Genomic DNA, 21,607 nt, shown 5'->3' with positions numbered 1-21,607 from the left:
CTTAACGAAGTGATGACCACGCTCGAATTATTTCGTTAAATCGGGAAGTTTGTAAAATCGAGAACGAAATTTTATGATAGGAATACAAATTTTGACTTGCGTGTATTCGCGTTTAATTACAATTTAGAGGTTATTCTGTAAGCAGCAAACAATTAGTTGCGCTTAGTTTTGAGCAAACCAACTTTGCGTGCCTTCACCAGTCAAGCTTAGCCGTGTTAGGCCTACGAGCCATAAAATCCACAACCGAATTCGGAATCAGCGGGGTCTAATGAATCAATCTTGACAACACACGCTAGTTGAGAGAAAGCGATACGCAGTCACTTCTCCTAGCTCGCGAACTTCACGCGTTACCACGAACCGAACCCAGTTTGGTGCTAGGTTAGAGCCGTCGCTTCGATGGGTGCCGCCATGTTTGCTGACGCAAAGCTCTTGGGGCCGCTATTTGGGCTCCCGCTAAATCGGTGAAATAGCGTTCCCAACGCAAAACCCAAACGCAGTTTGCGTCTCGCGCATGCGCAGTGACTTCGACGCTACTTCTTTGGGGCCCCTATTCTAAAACTCTCTATTGTTAGCTATTAACTGAACGTACAACTGTCCAATTCTTAGCCCATCCCCCAATGTGGGGATGTGCCATGTTTTGCAAGGAACAGTCAGCTTTTATTTTATAATTAGCATAAGATGAACTGAGCGGAATCCAGCCGAGAAGGCTCTATTTCAGAGGTGAAATAGGGGCAACACTCTTAAATAATAAAGTTTACTCTCTTTGGGTCGTATCATGTCCCGCAACGACAATCGTCACCTGTCTTGCCCGCATATCCTGTCTTTAACGCTGCGAGCCCAGTATTTTCAAGTCACGAATAGCTTGCACCCGTGTACTTAGATTTAGGTGCACGTTAAAGAACCCCAGGTGGTCGAAATTTCCGGAGTCCTCCACTACGGCGTGCCTCATAATCAGAAAGTGGTTTTGGCACGTAAAACCCCATAATTAGCTTGCGCTTCGGCGGAAGGAAAAGGCTACGATGAAGCATACCGCAGCGCGATTGAAGCCAAACCTGGTGGCCCAACACGTGATCGCACGTCAAAGTGCGAGGTTGGCTTTAATGTTCCCGCTCTGCAGGTGGAGCCACAGCAGGCAGCCGAACAAGCGCGCACCGAATAAAAAACTACTAGCATAACTTGTACTGGGCTACTGCAGGAACCAAACGTCTCAACATCTCCGGGATCTTACTCTCTTTCTCTCTCTCTCTCTCGCAAAAGGTCACGTGTTCCACCACTGTGGCTTCACTGAGCGTTGGTTTGCCACGGCTAGTTGCGTGACGTAATGCTCCCTCCTATATTTATCAGTGTGACATAGCATTCTCGACAGGAAAGTAGCGAGCGCTGAGTTTTCAAGAAAGGAAACACAAACAAGGCAGATGACGATTATCATTGTGGGACAAGATAAGCCCCAAAGGATTTAACAAAAAAAAAAAGAGATAAGGAGCTGGGGAACTTCAACTCCAGAAAACTCAGTGACGCACGCGACACTAGCGACGACGCCCGCGACGCCGGTACGGTGCCGCGGCCATGCATGGTGGCTCGGCCGGTGGCCCAGGAGTGTCTGGAAATAGAAAAAAATAGTTCGCGCATTGTGTACGATTGCCGTCCGTCACTTGTCACTCTTAATGCGGACTGCTTACGTAGCTGCTTGCATAAACACCGTAAGGTGTCTTATTTAATCAGTTTTGATATTGTCGGCTCTGGCCTTTCTTCTAGGATAAGTTTAAGTGCGGAAGGACACAAGGTCAAGCGCGGAGAGTGGCGGCTAACACAAAATTTGAGCGGGCATTAGTCGTTTTGTCACTCTCCTTTGTTACTCCCACTGGTACAAACTGACCGCGCTTCCCAGGGCATTCGCATGACTTCGCTGTGCACAATGCTGTGCCAAGAAGAAGGTAACCAGAAAATTGATGCATATCTCAACTCATTGGGGTTCTGGAGAAAGCAGATCGCCGCTGATGGCTCCTGCTTGTTCAGAGTGGTGTCTGAGCACGTGAGTGGACCACAATTCTGCGTACTTCCTCCATTTACTCGCTTGGCCTTTGTGCTCTAGTATTGGCTACCCTTTGATGTATTAACACATTATGAGAGTTTTTAGTGTGACAACTTAATGAATGCTTGTTATCGTTCTTTTCGGTCACATGTAGGTGTACAACACGCAGACGAAACATGAAGCTGTACGACGAGCATGCGTGCAACATTTACGTGAGAACAAGTCCACTTATGCAAAGGTGACATATTAATTCATCTGTCGTCTTAACCTTGGTTTCTTTTTTTGTCCCCCCCCCCCCCCCCCTCCTTTTTCTTTTTTGTGCGCTGCTGCGTTTGCAATTTGACGTCCAGCTACGCTCGAAAAGCTTCTGGCGCATAGTATACGCATAGGTTCCCACGCGGGCTTGGCATGCAGATTTGATGGCCCACGTGGAACGTCGCACGAGGAAACAGGGGTCGCGAGAGGAGCGGCCTCGTATATCCCAACGCTGTTTAGGAGGACCAAGTCCCTAGATTTGGTTGGCTAAATTAAACACAGTTCGTTAAATCGTAGCTCAGTAAATATAACGTGTGTCGCGTCGGTTCTGTGTATTCAATTAAATATTCAATTAAATCCATTTAGTAATAAATATAGTCTATGTGGGCCAAAAAAGAAATCCGGCAGTGATTTTTATAGCGCGGCTCACCTGTTTCTCGGGCAATCGCAGAGGGGGTGAAGTTGTGCATCTCTCAAGGTGGAAGTGTGCACGAGTTCCACTGGTGAGACGGGTGGCATAATGCTTGATTTTCGAGACGTGCATGGTTCTGGCATGGTGCAGAAGGTGTAGGCCTGAGCCAGAACTTTTCTGTTCAGCAAACTGGTAAACTGCACTGAAGCAAGGTGTGAGGTTCTGTAGAAACAATCTGTCATCTGGCGCATATATGTACGCGCAGCAGCTGTAAGGCAAGGTATTCGGTAGCAAATCGGTGCAGTATTGCAACTTCTTATGGTGTTCTAGGTCGTCTTTTTTTGGGGGCAAGAACTTCACTGTGGCAATCCAAGATTCTCAGCAATGGAGGTATGTTGGCTTGGAGTCAAGTGAGCTGGCCAATAATGGCTTGTGGGATGTCAGGTCCAACTGAGGCAGAACAGTACCATTGCTTTATGCAGCAGGCTTGACAAACTGTCTGGATAAAGGCAATGGTAGGGAATGACCAGTTAGAATGTGTCAGCTAGGGCTGTTGATCGGGTGCTGGTAGTACCTCATTCTGTAAACATTCTTCTGACATGATCTGCACTTCAGCAGTGAGATATGTATAATATATATGTGTGCTTTGTATATGTGTGCCAGGTATATGTGTGCTATGTATAACACTATTGATCGTTCTTAAGAAAATTTTTGGGTAGATAATGCTGTTCTTTCTGTAGCCGTGTGCCGTAAAACAGCCGGCTTTGGTGTCCCGAAGAAAAGGCTGGCATGAGCCATTTCAAACAAGTCTTCTCCCAGTATTATGAGCAGGACATTGTGTTCAGCATGACTGCCTCAACTGCCCTAACTATAGGATGAAATGCTATCTTGAGCAGTGTTGTACCCACAGGGAGTACAGTGACACCTTTTACAACTGCTAAAGAAGGATCCGTCCATGGGTTGAGCATGTGAGGCAGTAAGAGTGACATTTTTGGTGTAGTAATGTAAGAACCCATGTCTGGGAATGCCTCACATTCAGTTATTCCAGTGATAGTCGCTGAAAAGAATGGGCATTCGAGCTGATCGAGAGCCTAGAGTATCATAGGGCTGCTATGTAAAGACTGTGGCAGGGGCATAAGGGATGAGCTGGCGTGAGGTAGTTTTTGGGACTGTGACAGGTGGCTTGTATGTGGAGGGAGCTTCGAAGCAAGTTGGAATTTTTTTTTTCTCAGTTCTAGTAAATTGCCTACAGGTCTTGGTTTAGGAGCAAGTTCATTATGGCTTCCCGGGGCAGTGTTCCTGATGGTGCTGGTTTGTCCCTTAAAAGCCTCTGGCCTTTGCTCTACATGATCTAAAACCTGGGGTGCATACGATGCTTGAGCTGCAGTGACGGGCTCGCAGTGTGCTGATAAGCATTCTTTTTTTGGTCAAGGACGCCAAAAAAAAAAAAAGGAAAGAAAGAGAATCTGCTTTGTACCCACTGCATAAATGAGATCATGATCGGCATGATTTACACAGAACACCAACTATATAAAGACAGTTTATACAGGAAAGAGGTGCTTAAATATATCAATGCTAGATGTAAGTTATTTGGTACAAGAAGAAATAACTACACTGAAATCACGTTGGCTAGTACTAAGGAAATAATGATATACAAAGTCCCACTACGTAGCACCAGGTATGCTACCCTCTGAAGAAAGTGAAGTTTAAGGTGCTTTTGGGGCAATGTAAGAATGTTTGTATTGCTTTTCTTATGTATATTTAATCTGTTAAGGGGAATAAACTAAGAACTTTGCTTCCCATAATTAGTCCTCGTACGGGGTATTGCCCACTTCTCTGTACTGCGTGTTGCGACACGCTTCTTAGGTTTTAGCTTAGCAGTTGTTTTCATAAAATCATAAATGCATTATGGAGAAAATCTCAAGTTATGAAGTAGACGGTATTCAAAAGTGAGAAACTGTAAACCTCGTTAATACATACACACTTAATAAACCATTCCAGTTTAAATACCAGTTGTGATGAATCCCCCATCCTGGGTCGCCATTGTACCTAATGCATTGGCTTACTGCTTAAACTATAGTCACTTACCGCATGCCAAATGGTTAGTGCATAGTATTTACTTCAGCTTTCAGCATGCAGAAGTGCAAAATCGGTGCAGTGTCTGTGCAGGCCATAGATAATTAAATTGCATCGGATGTAACTTTCACGGACTGCAGTCGCCATCAATAGTAGTGTCAAAACATGGTGGCCATGACATGTTTGCTGCTCCCATAGCTTCTGGCGTGTCCACATTGTCCACAACAACAATGCGGAAGTGGCTGATAGCCTTTCTGTATTCAACAAGAAGGGAGGCCTGATGGAGAAACTCGTGGCATTGCTGAGTTTGAGGATGCCGTTGTCACTGCAAGGCCGCCACGGTGGCAATTGAAAATCGCAGGCATTTGTGTCCTGCTCACAAATAAAACTTGTCTGCGTGTGTATAGGAGATAATTAAGACTTAATTATTTTCTGGCCAGTAAGTCTATAGTTGCTCATCTGCCATTGTTGATTAATTAGTATATCGCTTAGTGTGTACCTCATCCACATTCCCCGCCATCTACTTATTAATGAGGTTCTGCGGTAAAGTGAAAAACATTGTATTGTATAAATAAATCTTGTGTGTGTACTGTGTAAGAAGTGCCAGCAATAATTCTTGCTGCTTTCTTCTGCAGTGTTAATAGGCGTGTGGTGTTAGTCTTACATGTGGTACCCCAGACAATTTGGAACTAGCTACTCTTAAGTATGAAATAGGGCATGATAAATTGCAAGCTTTAGTTTTGGTGGGAAATTCAAAGCAGCATTTGGTTAAGAAACCAATAGAACAAGATAATTTCTGTGTTAGATAGGACATGTGTTCACTCCATCTCATGTGCGAATCGAAGACTACTCTAGCTTTATTTAAAGCTATCAACAGTTTCTATATGGTGGTTGTGAAGGAGAAGTTTGTTATTTAGATACTTTTTTGTTCAGTGCATGGAACACTTTGTCTTCCTGGTGTTACTAGTAAGTCCATTTGCTGTGAACCATTCATGCAAGGCAGTAAGAACTGTGTTTCCTGTAGTAATTGTTTTGTCACTAGAGAAGCCACTGAGAAATATGCTGGTGTCACTTTCATACAAAATTATAAGACAAATCGCCTGCAATGTTCACAAGGTCATTAACATAGACACAAAATAGAATGCGACCTAACAAACTACCTTGGGGAACTCCACAACGAATCAGCTGCAAGCTACATAGAAAGTTACCTATGACGACCACATAGTTGCGGTTGCTCAGATATGAGCATATGAGGTAAAGCGACAGGCCCTGGATACCGTAATGTTCAAGTTTTTGGAGCAAGATGGTGTGGTTAAGCAGGTCAAAGCCCTTGCTGACTTTTACCTGCTTAACCACTCCAAGTTTTAGCTTTTTGGCTTTAATGTTACTTCAAATGAGTTCCTTCTGGACAAGTAAAATGGATTCTATTGATATATAAGGAGTGCTTATTAAGAAATCTCAACTGCTTTCCACTATTTTTTCAAGTGCCTTCGAAACTATGAGGAGAAAGGAAACAGGACGATACTTGCTTACATTAATCCTTTCTCCTCCTTTGTAGATCTGACAATCATTTTCTGACTTTATGTTCTGACTTTATCATTTTTCCTTTTTGGGAATACTCCAGATGATCTTGATAAGTTACATGTGCACCAAGTACAGCGCGATGATGTCTGCTATAAATTTTATTGGTCATATTTGAAAACCATTGTAGTCAGTGGAACAAGTTGACTTCAGGTTCATTAAAATGCTGGAATACCTCTTCTTTGTCAGATGAAATGTAGATATTTCTGTTTGAGTGCACATAAGGAAGCTAAGAGCTGTATTGGGATAACCAGGCAGAGCAAAGCTTGTGTAAACAGAATCAAAATGTTCCACTAACATAAAACCAGACCACCAGAACCATCAATGACAAGTTTTCTTAAGTGGGCATTATTCACTGCATCCTGCATTCCCATGAATTTCCCTACCACAGGATGAATACCTTGATGTGTCCCGTGACTGAGTATTGGCATCAAGAAGAGCTAGAGCCAGGTTAAGACGCAATCAATAAAACTGCCCCTTCTTTATGAAAAAGATCAAAAGGCTATGGGTCACAAATGAACATATAATGTTGATAAAATATAACCGCCTCTTTCACTCATTTTTATACGCACGATTAGAGCCTAAACTAAAGGAGTTCAGAAATGCCAGAAACATGCTCAGTTCCATGCTCGGGAAACCAAGAAAGGTCTTTATTATGAATAGAATTGTGATATCCAGGACATGTGGCATTATTTACCTGTGTTTGTCGTAATTGTCTTTCGTTATGTAAACAATCTCGAGTTCAATTATTCTGCTGTTGCATACATCCATCGAAACTCGCTATAAGCAATGGGCTTTTTGACAAATAATTTAATTAATAAATAGTTTTTGAAGAATTTGTTGGTCTTTAGGTTTCCTAAGGTCGGCAGAAAAGTGAGTTTTCATAGTATGCATATATTTATACCAATTTAAATATAGGTTCCCATTATGCGGTAAAGCTGTTCAGCATTTGTTAGGATATCAAATAATATCTGTACACACATGCACACACCAGCACACACGCAAAGAAAATTTGTCCTGCTCCCTCTTGGACTAACCCATAAATACCCCCCTGAAATAAAGACTGCATAAATGGTGTGTAGACTTGCCCGAAGTAAGTACATGCAGCTCTTTTGACTGTTTATGTAGCGGCATAACTGTGATTGACTGTCACAAGTCTTTCATGGCAGTGTTTGCATTGAGATATTCTAATTGACATCAAGAGAAAAAAAATGGGGCTAGGCAGGTCATGTAATGCGTAGGTTAGATAACTTGGACCATTAGGGTTACAGAATGGGTACCAAGAGAAAGGAAACGCAATCGAGGAGACAGAAGACTAGGTGAAGCGATGAAATTAGGAAATTCGCAGGTGCTAGTTGGAATTGGTTGGCACAGGACAGGGGTAATTGGAGATCGCAGGGAAAGGCCTTCATCCTGCAGTGGACATAAAACAGGCTGAGGATGATGATGATGTTCAGGGAGTATCACAAGAAAGATTGCATTAAACTTGTCTCGCTGGGTGCGTTAAGCTGCTCTCACATATCGCTTTTTTATGTTATAGTACCTTGATGGGGACTTCGAGAACTACCTGTTGAATATGGAAAATGTGAAGGCAAGTATCAATTGTGATGATACAACATATATTTCATCCTCACTGAGCTGACTGTCAAGGACACAGCTCAGATTTTTTTTTTTTTCCAGGTCTGGGGCGGCCATTTGGAGATGCATGCTATGGCAACACTTTACAAGTAAAAAACTGAGATTTTCTTTTATAGCATCCCTATTGCCTTAGGCTTGGTCTGTTTAAAATGAGCAACTGCTAATAATTTTTTATTTATTCTTTGCTGAGGATGGGGACCATTTAGTACTTTCATATTAGGGTGCTGTTGCTTTGCTTTTGGTTGGGCCTTGACAGAAATTTAATCTTTTAGATTTATTAGCTGCTTGAGCGAAACTGTCCAAGGGCACAACAAGTATGACATCGCAAAGGCCATCTAAGCCATCTAAAGTCCTTGGGTGTAGCTCACCCGCTGGATCCACACGGACAGTTCTTGTGTGTGCCATTAGTATGACTTATGTACCAACAAGTCCAATGTGTAGCTCTTGGCGAACTGGCCACTCTCCTTTGCGTGATTTCCTTCACAGTGTTACACACAATGATTTTTAACATATTTAACTACAATCTTAAGTTTTTTATGCGAAGCATATTACGAGAGCTCAACCCAGCTCCTCAGGCGCGGCGGTGTCGCCATGAAACCACGTGACACCGTGACGTCACGACAGAGGAGAAGTGGCTTTGGCTCAACTCTTGCAAGACGGGCTGGGTGGGAATCGAACCAGGGTCTCCGGAGTGTGGGACGGAGACGCTACCACTGAGCCACGAGTACGATGCTTCAAAGCGGTACAAAAGCGCCTCTAGTGAATGCGGTGTTGCCTTAGAAACGAGCTGTTTCTAAGGCGTGCGTCTCTTGCTCAGGCGCACATTTCGTTGCCGCGCTGAACGCTGCTTTGCTCGACGCTCACCGCGTCCAATGCGGGGCGCGTAGTCGCTGCCCTGTAGCCCATTGTCTTACACCCCTTGGCGGGTCGACGGGAACGCTGTCGCGTTCCACTCTTGAAGGCGAAGCAGTAATGCATGAGTTGTTTCTTCGTCTAGCCGAACCAAATATAGCCAAGCAACAGCAGTTCACCAGGCTAAACAGTGGTTCAACAACTAAAATAAAGGCTAGTATGCTTCGCATCCTGGGCTTAACCTTACCTAAGCCACAGCCATTTTTTGCCATATCTGTTTCATGTTTACAAAGTATTTATACTTGCCTCTTTTACTTGAACCTACAGGAAAGACTTTGTCATCTTTGACAGCCCATCCAAAAGTCCCTACTACGCAACTGAAAATCGCTTCCAAAGTGTGGTATGATTTCATGGATGCAGATTTGTTTCGCCATGTAGACGCTACTTTCCATCTATCTTCTCTAGGTGATGATGTGCAACACCCATGGTAATCACTATGATGCAGTCTACTCAAAACAAGAACTTGATGCTGCAGCATTCTGCCAATGTGAGTTCCAAGGTGTTTTCATCACTCTTTCATTAGTTAATACATTAATCCTTATGTGCCAACTATTTCAATTTTATCATAAAATGCCGAATTTTTGTAGCTTGTTTACAGTTGTAGTATTGACAGCAGTACTTTCATGATTTTTCATTCGCATCCAGTTTAGCACTAAACTGATTTCATTTAGTGCAGCACAGATATTTAAGGAATGCAGGCCCAGTCTTCAACTGATTTTTAGAGCCCCAATTTTTGGACTTGCTCCATTATTCAGACCTAACTTTAGCAGTGCCACCAACTCATAGAACCAGCGTACAATGGTAACTGGAATTTTAGGCACCGTTGCTTGAATGTTCCATTAATAACCTTCTAGAACATTTCTGTTTGTCACAGATTCTTGCTGAGACTGTAAAGCAGAGTGCATCCACGTAGAAGGAAGTCTGCAAATTTTAATAAACAGTTATAATCTCCATATTAGAACAATACTCAAAATATTTAACAATCTTTTGAGCTTTCATTGCTGTATTTTTCAAGTTTTAGGGTTGGCAAGTCTGTTAATATGGGCTGTTTCACTGTTTTCCGCAGCCATTCTGTACAAAATTTTGTACGAAAATGTTTTTGAGATGGGAGGCGATGTTGACTTGGCAGTTCAAATGATGCTCCATGACAAGAAATCCTTCAAGCACAGGAAGCACATGAACTTTGAGCAGTGGAAAGAGTGGTAATGGCCAAGTGCTTTTCTTTTTTATGCAGCTTTCATGTGTTGGAAATTTTTTGGTTGTACTTGTAATAGGCTGTTTATTTTTAAGATTGTTTTTCTCGAATATGAGGCCCCCAGACTGACTTTTGCTGTGCTTATACATAGAAGCCTATTACATTTTTAATACTATTTTAGATAATGAAATAAGATAGACTATTTTATTTTTTTCCATGGCCTGAGTAGACCATAATGTTTCATAGCACAGATCTTCCAAGTAAACAGTCATCTACTTGTTCCGCTGTCAGTGCTGACGGGACTTTGAATAGGACGGGCTAGAGTCACTTTACTGATTTGTTTAGTGGCTCTAGGTTAACCTGGTGTCTGCAAATGAAAGACCTTTTCAGTTCCTGCTTGTGTAGAGCGTAGGCTGTTATTAGAAAACTAAGTGCTGTTTGAAATTAACAATTTGTTACAGTTTACAGTGGCACGTGTGAGAACCCTGATCTACAACCACCTTATTTATCATTTTTCTATTGGAAAATTTCCCCCACATAATTATAGAACCCAGCTTTGCATCAATTTTCTACAAAAAAAAATGCAAGCATTATACAAATAAATTTGATAATGGAAAAGGATGCATGGCAAGTCAGAAAAGGCAGGTTGGCAACGCCACCTCGAAGTTTACATGCCAGCTTGCTGTGATGCCGTGGATTTTGGTGTCTGCTCAGACCTAGTTAATATTTGTATAGTTAAATATGACTAAACTGTATTCGCAAGGAGCCATGCAATGAACTTAGAGAGTTTGGGAACATTTAGTGCACTGCAACAGTCCCGGTGAAAGAAAGTGCTGGCACCAGAGTTCTGGCAAGAAATTAAGATAATAGAAGCTTGACCTTAAATTTATGTTATAATCAACCTTTTGCCACAAAATAACTCAAATGGAGTTTTTAAAGAAGGCTTCATTAGTGTAAACTGATTTAGCTTCTCTCTTTAGTATTTTTGAAATGTGGAGTTCTATGTAACCGTTGACGACTCTTCACGAGTCAGTCCCTGGGGGTCAAGGATAAGGAGCTGGTTCCACATTACAAAAGTGATGGGGCCTACTCTCCTTAGCGGTTGTATTTTTGTTTTTCTTGCTTATGGCACCTCTGTTCTTAGCAACAGTAGTAATAAATAGTTGCTTTTTGAAAACACTGAGCCAATCTATGAAATTTGCATCAGTTAGGTTTTGTCTTTAGTGCCCTAATAACTAAAAGGACATTAAAGGCAAATACTAAGTCGACATGAACTCCTTAAATGCCATTCCAGAAATGTCGCAACGCTTGTTTCGCGCCAAGAAAATACTTAGTTTACGAGAAAGTTGCATCCGAAGGGTCCAAATACCTTTTTCGTAGTCCAAATCTCCAGCCATTAAACAAGGGGAGTGGTGACGTTGCATACGCCATCACCACCCTTTGCTGCCGTCAGTGGGTTAAACAGCGCCCGTCAGACAGCGGTACCGAGCCAAGAAAGAGCAGTGCATTCGCCACGGCAGCTGCTTTTTGGTCAAGTGGCGTAGTCTGTGCAGGCATCCTGTGACATCACATGGAAGTTGAATTGCTACTTGCAGTTCGTGCGAGTTTCGCGAGCCAGCAAAACCAGCACATCACTAGGTGATAATGAAACTACTGAAACGCGAAAGCGTGGGCGCCGTGGAATCGAACGAAGAGGAAACCTTTTGACCGCCCGCATCATTGTCAATGGTATTTTTGATTAGTTATTTTTTCTAAAAATGACATACAGCTAGACAAGTAGCATTTTATGTCGCCTTATAATACAATACAAAGATTTTTTTTTTTTTTGGCAGCAAGTGGTTGAGTACTAGTGACACAACTTAACTGAGGAGTGCTTTTGTCATCGGGCGAGTATTTGAATGTCCTGAAGGAGTCTCCAATTATGTCCTGCATTTACCTTAATTTCTCCATTATTAAGGCTCTGTTCACAATAATATCCACGCCTTAGAGATTCTCGAGCACTAATCTATCACTTTAACTTGAATTAATATTTGCCTTTAGTGTCCCTTTAAGTGATTGCTATACATATTCAGTGAGCAAATGTCTAATATAAGTTTGTTTCGTGTTTTTCTTGCTTTATTTAGTGTAAAGTTTGGCATAGAGACCAACGTCCTTCCTGAAGAAGAACAGGTTAGGCAGCATGCGGTTGCAACTGTGCCGTGCATGATTTGTTGAAGTTGTGCCATCTATTGCAGGCCACTGCTTCTGAAGTGGTGACTGCATTGGCCAACCGAATAGCCCCATTCCCATTTAAAGTTGCCAAGGCTTTGGACCCGACAATCTACAGGAATGTTGAATATGACAACTGGAAAGAGGCAGAGAAAGGTAGCTGTCAGCATCAAACTTGGCTCTGAGACTGCGCAAGTCACCCACAGTAGCAGCTTATCCTTTTCTGCTCTGGCCTGGTGGCTTAGTGGCTACAGCATTGCACTGCTGAGCTCGAGGTTGCATGTTTAATCCCAGCCATGGGCAGCTGCATTTCAATGGGAGCAAAATGCAATAAGGCTCATATATGCTTTCTTTTTTCACATTCAAAAGATACCTATGTGTGACACTCAATCAAAGGTATAATTAATTTTTCTGTTTTTACTGCTTCAACATTGTACTAAGCAAATGTTTTTAGGTGAAACAAAAACATACTGATGTCACTTTTGTTGCAAGAAAGCATTTGCATGTCATCTTTTCCTGTCGGCAAAAAGTTTGTGGTCTTCAATTACATATTTATGTGTATCTGTGTTTATCTATATTTAGCCTTGATACTGAAAATAATAGAACAGATAAAATTTATATGCAATGTTCCACGCAAAGAGGAATAATGCACAAAGAGGAACCAAGTTCTTTGAGTGCCTGTTGGGTACGGGAAATGCTTTATGATATCTTTTGATGCGAAAGTGTAAAATGGCCCCTTGGGTGAAAAAGCCAGCGCCCGGCGTCATTGGCAGCCTAAATCCCCATTCGCTGTGAGGCCATGGCACGAGTGCGCCTTGATGGAGCAGAGCGGGTGAAACAAAGCCCCAGCATGCCAGGTTTTGCGTGTGGGGAGAGGGCCTCGCTTTCGGAAGCCTGTGTTAGCACCCCATTCCTTGTCTTAGCAAGCTCTTGCCTGTGTTCTAACTGCATTTTGGTAAGGTCAAATCAAAACTCGCCAAATGTCTCAACGTACTCTCACTATAACTCAATGGACCACTAAGCTGTGTTTACTTGGACATTATTGCTTTCGCATTCACAACTCATAAGTGCTTAGATGTCCTCGGGTTTTTTCAAAGTTGAGTTTATTGCTTCCTAGCTAGCATTCAGGTGGGATGGCTTATAGCAAAAAAAAGAATGGATAGATGAATAAAGGTATGTTGTGAGCTCTATTATTGGTACACCTTTTCATTTTTTTCTTAACAAGTGTTTGGTATGAGTACACATATGGCAACTGTTCTTAGTGCAGTCCTTCAGTTTGTTACATCTGTCAAACTTGCGCAGGTTCATTTAAAATGTTTTCTTGAACTTTCCAGAGAAGATGCGCAGTGAACAACTCGTGATTCCAGACTTGAAGCCTGGAGTTAAATGTTTGGTAAGTAGTTCAGCACTTGTAGTTGCATTGCTAAGTAGATCGTTTCTAGGAAACAGTGGTTGCTTGGGAAATTCTGAAACGTTGGATCTCCAGATGGCTTTTCTGTGGGAAAGCCTATACTGTATTTACTCGCTAAATGATCATAATTTTTTGTCAAGAAATTTGACGCAAATTCAGGGGTGCAGTCATTACGTGGGTTAAATTTTCCGGGACAGCAGGTCAATGAACAGGTGGCTGCCGCTTTAACAGTGCGGAACACACACACAAAAAAATGGCGGGCGGCGGAGCAAGCCGAACGCGTCGAACGCGATTTTTTTTTTTCTCCTGAGTACATTACGTGCATCAAAACAGTTTCTTCCATATCATTAATGAATAATATTGTTAATATCTGCAAGTTTGCAGCAATAATCTAGCCGTGTCTACTTTGAGGGAACAGAAACAGAGATGGGCGTGCTTAGCTGCCAGTGACATAGAAACACATGGCGGGCATGCTGCGAAAACTGCGGCATTTGTCTTCACTACGTACTATGCTAATACGGCATGTTTCCGCTAAGGGTGAGTGAATGTCTTAGTTGTGTTACAAACTACGGCATATGAATAGGGTACACTTCTAACATATCAGTGTAAACGTGGCTACTATCGTTGCCGCTCGTGATTTGTTGCGTGCCCACGAATGCAGACGAGAGGAATCAAAAGGAACCTTTTTTTGTTGTTGTTGTTGACTACAACCATTACAAGGCCTACAAATAATAAAGCCAAGGCAATTTCGGTTGTAGCTTTTTTTTTCATGGAAGTGCAGAAAGTGGTGAAAGGAATGAAATGGAGCATCTGCTTAAGAATCTGTTCAGTGCATGCACACCGCTTGGTATGTCTTTAAGAGTCGTTCGTGTAGCATTCGACAGATGGTAAGCGGGATCATCATTAGCCACACTTTGCACACGACATATTGCTGCGGCAAGTTCGGGGTGCGATCATTACGTGGGAAAGAAAAAAATTTAATTTTGACGACAAAATTCAGGGGTACGATCATTATGGGAGTGCGATCATTATGCAAGTAAATACTGTACTCTTTTTCATCATCATCATCAGCCTGGTTACGCCCACTGCAGGGCAAAGGCCTCTCCCATACTTCTCCAACTACCCCGGTCATGTACTAATTGTGGCCATGTTGTCCCTGCAAACTTCATAATCTCATTCGCCCACCTAACTTTCTGCCGCCCTCTGCTACGCTTCCCTTCCCTTGGAATCCATTCTGTAAGTCTTAATGACCATCGGTTATCTTCCCTCCTCATTACGTGTCCTGCCGATGCCCATTTCTTTTTCTTGATTTCAACTAAGATATCATTAACTCGCGTTTGTTCCCTCACCGAATCTGCTCTTATCCCTTAACGTTACACCTATCATTCTTCTTTCCATAGCTCGTTGCGTCGTCCTCAATTTAAGTAGAACCCTTTTCATAAGCCTCCAGGTTTCTGCCCCGTACGTGAGTACTGGTAAGACACAGCTGTTATAAACTTTTCTCTTGAGCTATAATGGCAACCTGCTGTTCATGATCTGAGAATGCCTACCAAACGCACCCCAGCCCATTCTTATTCTTCTGATTATTTCAGTCTCATGATCCGGATCCGCAGTCACTACCTGTCCTAAGTAGATGTATTCCCTCACCACTTCCAGTGCCTCACTACCTATCGTAAACTGCTGTTCTCTTCCGAGACTGTTAAATATTACTTGAGTTTTCTGCAGATTAATCTTTAGACCCACCCTGCGGCTTTGCCTCTCCAGGTCAGCGAGCAGGCATTGCAGTTGGTCCCCTGAGTTACAAGGCAATATCATCAGCGAATCGCAAGTTAGTAAGGTATTCTCCATTAACTCTTATCCCCAATTCACCCCAATCTAGGTCTCTGAATACCTCCTGTAAACACGCTGTGAGTAGCATTGGAGAGATCGTATCTTGCTCGATTCTGTTCGATTCTATCCATATTATACTTCCTTATGTCAGCTGTCTTACGCTTGTTGATTAACTTCGAAAGTTCTGCCAGTTCTATTCTAGCTGTAGGGTTCGAGGCTTTCATACATTGGCGTTTCTTGATGAGATCTTTCATCTCCTGCGATAGCTTACTGGTATCCTGTCTAATGGAGTTACCACCGACTTCTATTGCACACTCCTTAACAATGCCCACAAGATTGTCGTTCATTGCTTCAACACTAAGGTCCTCTTCCTGAGTTAAAGCCGAATATCTGTTCTGTAGCTTGATCTGGAATTCCTTTATTTTCCCTCTTACCGCTAACTCATTGATCGGCTTCTTATGTACCAGTTTCTTCCGTTCCCTCCTCAGGTCTAGGCTAATTCGAGTTCTTACCATCCTATGGTCACTGCAGCGAACCTTGCTGAGCACGTCCACATCTTGTATGATGCCGGGGTTAGCTCAGAGTATGAAGTCTATTTCATTTGTAGTCTCGCCGTTCGGGCTCCTCCACATCCACTTTCGGCTATCCCGCTTGCGGAAGAAGGTATTCATTATCCGCATAGTATTCTGTTCTGCAAAGTCTACTAATAACTCTCCCCTGCTATTCCTAGTGCCCACTGCCTTGTCTCCAGCCTTCTTCTTGCCTACCTTGGCATTGAAGTCGCCCATCAGTATAGTGTATTTTGTTTTGACTTTACCCATTGCCGATTCCACGTCTTCATAAAAGCTTTCGACTTTCTGCTCATCATGACTGGATGTAAGGGCGTAGACCTGTACAACCTTCATTTTGTACCTCTTATTAAGTTTCACAACAAGACCTGGCACCCTCTCGTTAATGCTATAGAATTCCTGTACGTTACCAGCTATATTCTTGTTAATCAGGAATCCGACTCCTAGTTCTCGTCTCTCCGCTAAGCCCCGGTAGCACAGGACGTACCGGCTTTTCAGCACTGTATATGCTTCTTTTGGCCTCTTAACTTCACTGAGCCCTTTTATATCCCATTTACTGCCCTCTAGTTCCTCCAATAGCACTGCTAGACTTGCCTCACTAGATAACGTTCTAGCGTTAAACGTTGCAAGGTTCATGTTCAAATGGCACCTGTCCGCCATTGGAAGGTGCAGCGGTGGTGTAGAGGTAGAACACCCGCCTCGCGTGCTAGAGGTCCGTGGTTCGAATCCCGGTGCCGCGCAATTTTCCACCGGACTAAAAAAAAAAAAAAGGCTGCGTGTTGAAAAAATTGCATAAACAGGCCTGGAGTGTGGCCTGATCCCGGTAACCAGAACCGGTAACGCACTCCCTCACCAGAGCACGATTGGCCACCCTGGTGCAGTACTTGGCCATAACCTCCTATATGAACACAACAACCAAACCCCGGCCCTCAGTCCCCAGCAGCTGCAAAGCAACTGACCACGGCGGCGGTCAGACCTGCGACGCAGCAGCTTTCCCTTTCATCCATGTCGCTCTTTCAGAGCCCACCTCCTGGAACTTTCTGTTCTGTGGGAAAGGGGGGGGGGGGTTCATCAAAAAATTTCGGGTTGTTTTGAAGGGGTAGTATGGGGCTAGTGATGATAGCATGCCATCTCCATATGAGCAGATGAGCATGGTTGTGCTCAAAATGGCTTTTGCGATGCTGAACAAGCAGAAGGGGAACTGAGGGATCTGGTTTTTCTTATTCACAATGTAATGAATCCAAGAAAAGCATAGAGGAAATTATTTGTAGTTTCAATTGAAGTGTAGAAATAATTAGCTTATAGTAAATTAATGTGATGCATGCGGCATGAGAAAGTGCATGGCACCATGGCTTTGTGTACAGTGGGACAGAGTCATTGTCAACCTATTTCACGTCCAATGCAGGACAAGGCTTCTCCTAGCAATGCTTGTTTATATCTGTCTTCTGCCTCCATCTCCTATACCTGCTGATTTCTTAGGCTCATCATGCTACATCTCTGCCATCCTGGACTGCTATCTCCTTGGTAGCAGAATTCTAGTAGACCAGTGGTTCCCTGTTCTATGCATTGCATGAACTGCCCAAGTCACTTCTTCCTCTCACTCTCAACTAGAATATCAGGTAACATCCATTTGTACTTTCTGTCTCTTAACATTATGTCAATAATTTCCCATTTCAATCACTTGTTGCATGGCTCTTCATTTCTTCTCGTGGTCCTTGTTGTCAAGGTGCAAAAGCACACTTGTAATTTTGGCTGGTTCCTACGCACTCCAATTTAAATTGCAACAATGTGGAGCCCGCTCTATATCGGAGTCAGAGATGGTGTACAAGCTGAATGTTCAGCTGCTCACCAGAGCAATCGGAAGCCAAGAGGGGAAACACATCAGTGCTTCTTCTGTTGTACACAAACTAGCGAATAAAAAAAGATGTGCAGCAACCAAGTAACCCACCTGCTACTGCTGTGGCAGATGCGATGCCAACAATGGAAGCTACTGGAGTGACACAATTGGAACTCCACCAGATCTCGGTCAGAGTTTCATGTAGAAGGTGAGAGTGCCTTTAAGCACTCTGAGAGCGCGATGCTCTGTAAGAACCAGGCAAATGTAATGCGCCGCCAATGTTGTGGAGCACTTGAAAATGGCCAGCTGACTGGGAAGTTTGAATGTGTGCCCTTACGTTAGGTACATAGTTCCTTCAAACCAAAACTGTTGAAATAAAACAAAAGATATGCTTGATAAAAAAAAACTTAGGTGTTTGGTTGAGAATTCTTTATTGTTTTCTGAGATTATCAGCAGTCCTTGGTATTCTAAACATGAGAAATGAAAACTGAGGCTTCAGCACAATTTCTGCTCCCTGAAAAGGAATGTTCTCATGGCATGGAGAAATACCTGCTATCTTGTAACATAAGAATGATGAAGCACCGCATCTACCATAGCTTAAGTGGTCTGAGGCCTACAAGAGATTACGCTTCTTAAATTTTTTTTTCTTTTGCATACTATGCGGCTAAGCGATGCTTCAACTCCTCGACAGCACTTAATATTTTTTATCTAGTAACTTAGTATCTATATCTCTTACTACCATCTATATATCAAATAAATTGCGGCAGCATTAAGCAGCAATTTTTGTCAGCATTTGTGAGCTTGGGTACGTGCCGTATGCTGTTTAGCAATTACTTCAGCATGCAGTTCGATTGCAAAAGGAAAGAAAAAAGCTTTGTTTGAAATTTTAAAACTTTTCATTTAGGAACAAGAATGTAAGCACATACCTGACATTTTGAAAAGGGGCGCGATGCACACAACGCAAAGAGAGTACATGAAATAATTGCTGCTCTCTTCTGTGTTTTCTGTGCTGCTCCAAGATCATTTACAAACAAGCTCAACTGTTGGCTTTATTAAGCAAACATGCCAATATTGAAATGATTTAAATTATACATGCCTACCATGACACTTCAAGGCTGTAGCTTTTCATCATTTTCACTGCATGTCTGTTGTTTTATGGCGGAAATAGCCAATGTACAGATCACAAATGGTCCTTTCTGTGTTGCCTTCAGTTCTTCCAGTCAGGCACCCTTTCAAAATGGGACTGTGCGGAAGAATGTGGCTTTGCCTCTGGGCAGGGATTTGAACACGACTTTTTAGATGTCTGCCAACTGTTTTAACCACTCTACCATGGCTATTTCATCAAAGGCACCAAATAGCAGGAGCATGTTATCCAGCTTGATGCACCACAACAAGGCCAATTTGTGCGTGCTTTGTGTAGGGTTAGAGCCTACTGTTGCAAGCATTGGAACTCTTTGCAACAATGAAAAAGCATATTTCCTTGTATGTGCAGCTAGGTTCATCATGCGACGGATAGGTAGAACTTGAAACACTTCCAAGAGGAAATGTCAGTAAATGAGCAGGCTCTATACACATAATATGGTGCCAACACATTTTAACCGTTTAGCTGCCTTGAAAATTTTGGAAAACATTTAAAAGTGTGGAATTTTCGTTAGGCCTGCATATTTTGTACTAATATTTTTCTAAGAACTATGGTACTAGGAATGTCTCTTGTATTTTTACTGGTTTTGTTGAAAAAAAAGAAGAAAAAGTCGTACATTAGTCAGTGGTCAAATTTACAAGAAACTGCACATGTACAAGGTGGTCCTTTAAGAAAGGGAACATGTGAGTGCGTGGCCTGTGCTCTGCGGAGGCTGGTTAGAGCACCAGCAGGTGGCAGCAAGGGGAAGCACATCTGCTTGTAGCGTCATCTATTGGAGGCCTGAGTAACCAGACATGGCTGAAAAGCAAGCAATTGCTGGACTCCCTTCCACGCCAGATGGATGCGCAACGCATGGAGACTACGCCCGGAGCCTACGGCCGGTACACTAACTCACTGGAAACATGAAAGCGCCAACATATGCCCGCTAGTTGAAAGGCACTCCCAGCATATTTTAAGGCGTAAGCATCCTTTGGCGAGTACCCTAACACGATCTGTGTGCCAATGCCTTGTATCTGCACAAAAATGCGTAATGTACAAAGTGTCGACATTTAATAGTAAGTGTAAATGTAGATGATTGGTAGCTTTATAAGCGATGAGGGACAATAGAAAAAAAAAATTGATTAGAGAGAATACCGATAGGAATACATAGGGTCCATAGAAAATGCATGGGGAAGCCTATAGTAGGGTTGGGCCAACTTCAAATTTGTGTGTAGGTCAACTGAAATTTGGTAGTGGGCCAACTTGAACTTTGGAAGTGGGCCAACCTAAATTTGGGGGTCGGCTATCTTGAAATTTGGGGGTAGGCTTATGTATACTTGAACAATTCCAGTAGAGTTTCTGCATGCTTGTTTGCAGTACGCAGCTCTGGCTTCCCACTTCCCCGCATAGCGTGAATAACCCTTGCCTGATTCGGAGCAGCTTAGGAGAGACAAGTGTACTCAAGTCAGACTTTAGCTTAGGTAATTAAATGTATTCATTTCGTTACTTAGGCTTAATTTTGTAATAATTATGTTTGCTTAATTACTCTTGATTAGGCTCCAGTGATCTAACCTTAGTAACCCTTGAATTAGATGTTAGCAAATTGTAATTAGCCTCACAATTATTAATTACCCTCAGCTATGCTTAATTTTTTAATTAATTTATTAGTCTTTATTAACCTTAATTACACTTTACCTCTTCGGTACTCACTATGTACAGTTGAACCTCGATATATCGAACAGCGCGGTGATCGCGAATAGTTTGATATAACCAGAATTCAATATGTAAAATTGTGTGAAAGACGCGTCAAAAACTTCTGCAAATCAATCAATGAACCAAGGCGCTATCGGGGGTCATTGTTTGGAGCACGCGTTTGGTTGCGCTGCATGCAATTGACCTAGGCCATGCCGACATCGTCCGCTGGGAGCGCGCGGTCGATTGTGCCGCACGCAATTGGCCTAGGCCGCGCCGACTTCGTCAGTCGTGTGAAGTCGGCACGGCCGAGGCCACTCGCGCGCAGCGCAACCGAATGTGTGCTCTGAACAACGATCACCGATCACGCCCCAATCGTGGTGCAGTAAATACTCACTTGAAGCTTCACACAAAGTATTTATTTATTTGACTGAAAGTACGCAGCAGTGTAGCCTGCTTCTTATTGGAAGCTGTGTGCTTAAACACAGAGTAGCCCTCCCTGCCCCCCTGGAAAAATGCTCCGTTTATGCTCGGAAACGAGCTCATAGAAATTACGGCGCACAGTGTTCAGTGGGGCATCATCAAAGATGTCAGTGCAGTCCATTTTATGAAATCGACGCGGGGGGTACTTCTGACGTAACAGGCAATGAGCAATTCACATTTTTTTGTGCATTGGGTAGTTGGGATAACACTGGAAATTCGTGAGAAATTTCTTGGCATGTACAATGCACTAGGCAGCAGAGCTGAGACCTTGTATAAAGCCGTGAGGGACATGGTTTTGTGCCTGGGCCTGGACTTTCTCAACCTAAGGGGGCACTGTTTTGATAGGGCTGTGAACA

General features: G+C 42.9%; 1 protein-coding gene across 2 annotated transcripts; it reads left to right on the top strand.

Moving 5' to 3' along the window:
* Positions 1–1,507: 1,507 nt before the first annotated feature.
* On the top strand, positions 1,508–17,734 carry LOC139053881 (UDP-N-acetylglucosamine transferase subunit ALG13-like). 2 transcript variants are annotated; one of them, XM_070530559.1, is made up of 11 exons: positions 1,508–2,032; positions 2,187–2,270; positions 7,897–7,947; positions 8,037–8,083; positions 9,174–9,246; positions 9,312–9,393; positions 9,973–10,108; positions 12,225–12,270; positions 12,336–12,465; positions 13,644–13,702; positions 17,599–17,734. In XM_070530559.1, the coding sequence occupies exons 1-11, from the start codon at positions 1,898–1,900 to the stop codon at positions 17,656–17,658; spliced, it is 903 nt and encodes a 300-aa protein (XP_070386660.1). In that variant the 5' UTR covers positions 1,508–1,897; the 3' UTR covers positions 17,659–17,734. The 2 variants fall into 2 exon arrangements, with proteins under 2 accessions (XP_070386660.1, XP_070386661.1); XM_070530560.1 differs by lacking the exons at positions 7,897–7,947; positions 8,037–8,083.
* The last annotated feature ends 3,873 nt before the right edge of the window (positions 17,735–21,607 follow it).

Source organism: Dermacentor albipictus, unplaced genomic scaffold, assembly GCF_038994185.2.
Source record: "Dermacentor albipictus isolate Rhodes 1998 colony unplaced genomic scaffold, USDA_Dalb.pri_finalv2 scaffold_291, whole genome shotgun sequence".
NCBI lineage: Eukaryota > Metazoa > Arthropoda > Arachnida > Ixodida > Ixodidae > Dermacentor > Dermacentor albipictus.
This window is presented reverse-complemented; position numbering and strand designations above follow the sequence as displayed.

Bases quoted from the DNA above. Each gene is read 5' to 3' on its own strand.
- LOC139053881 (XM_070530559.1), top strand. From the start codon at position 1,898: ATGACTTCGCTGTGCACAATGCTGTGCCAAGAAGAAGGTAACCAGAAA. The intron at 12,271-12,335 runs GTTAGGCAGCAT...CATCTATTGCAG, and splicing joins TCCTTCCTGAAGAAGAACAG to GCCACTGCTTCTGAAGTGGT. The intron at 12,466-13,643 runs GTAGCTGTCAGC...TGAACTTTCCAG, and splicing joins CTGGAAAGAGGCAGAGAAAG to AGAAGATGCGCAGTGAACAA.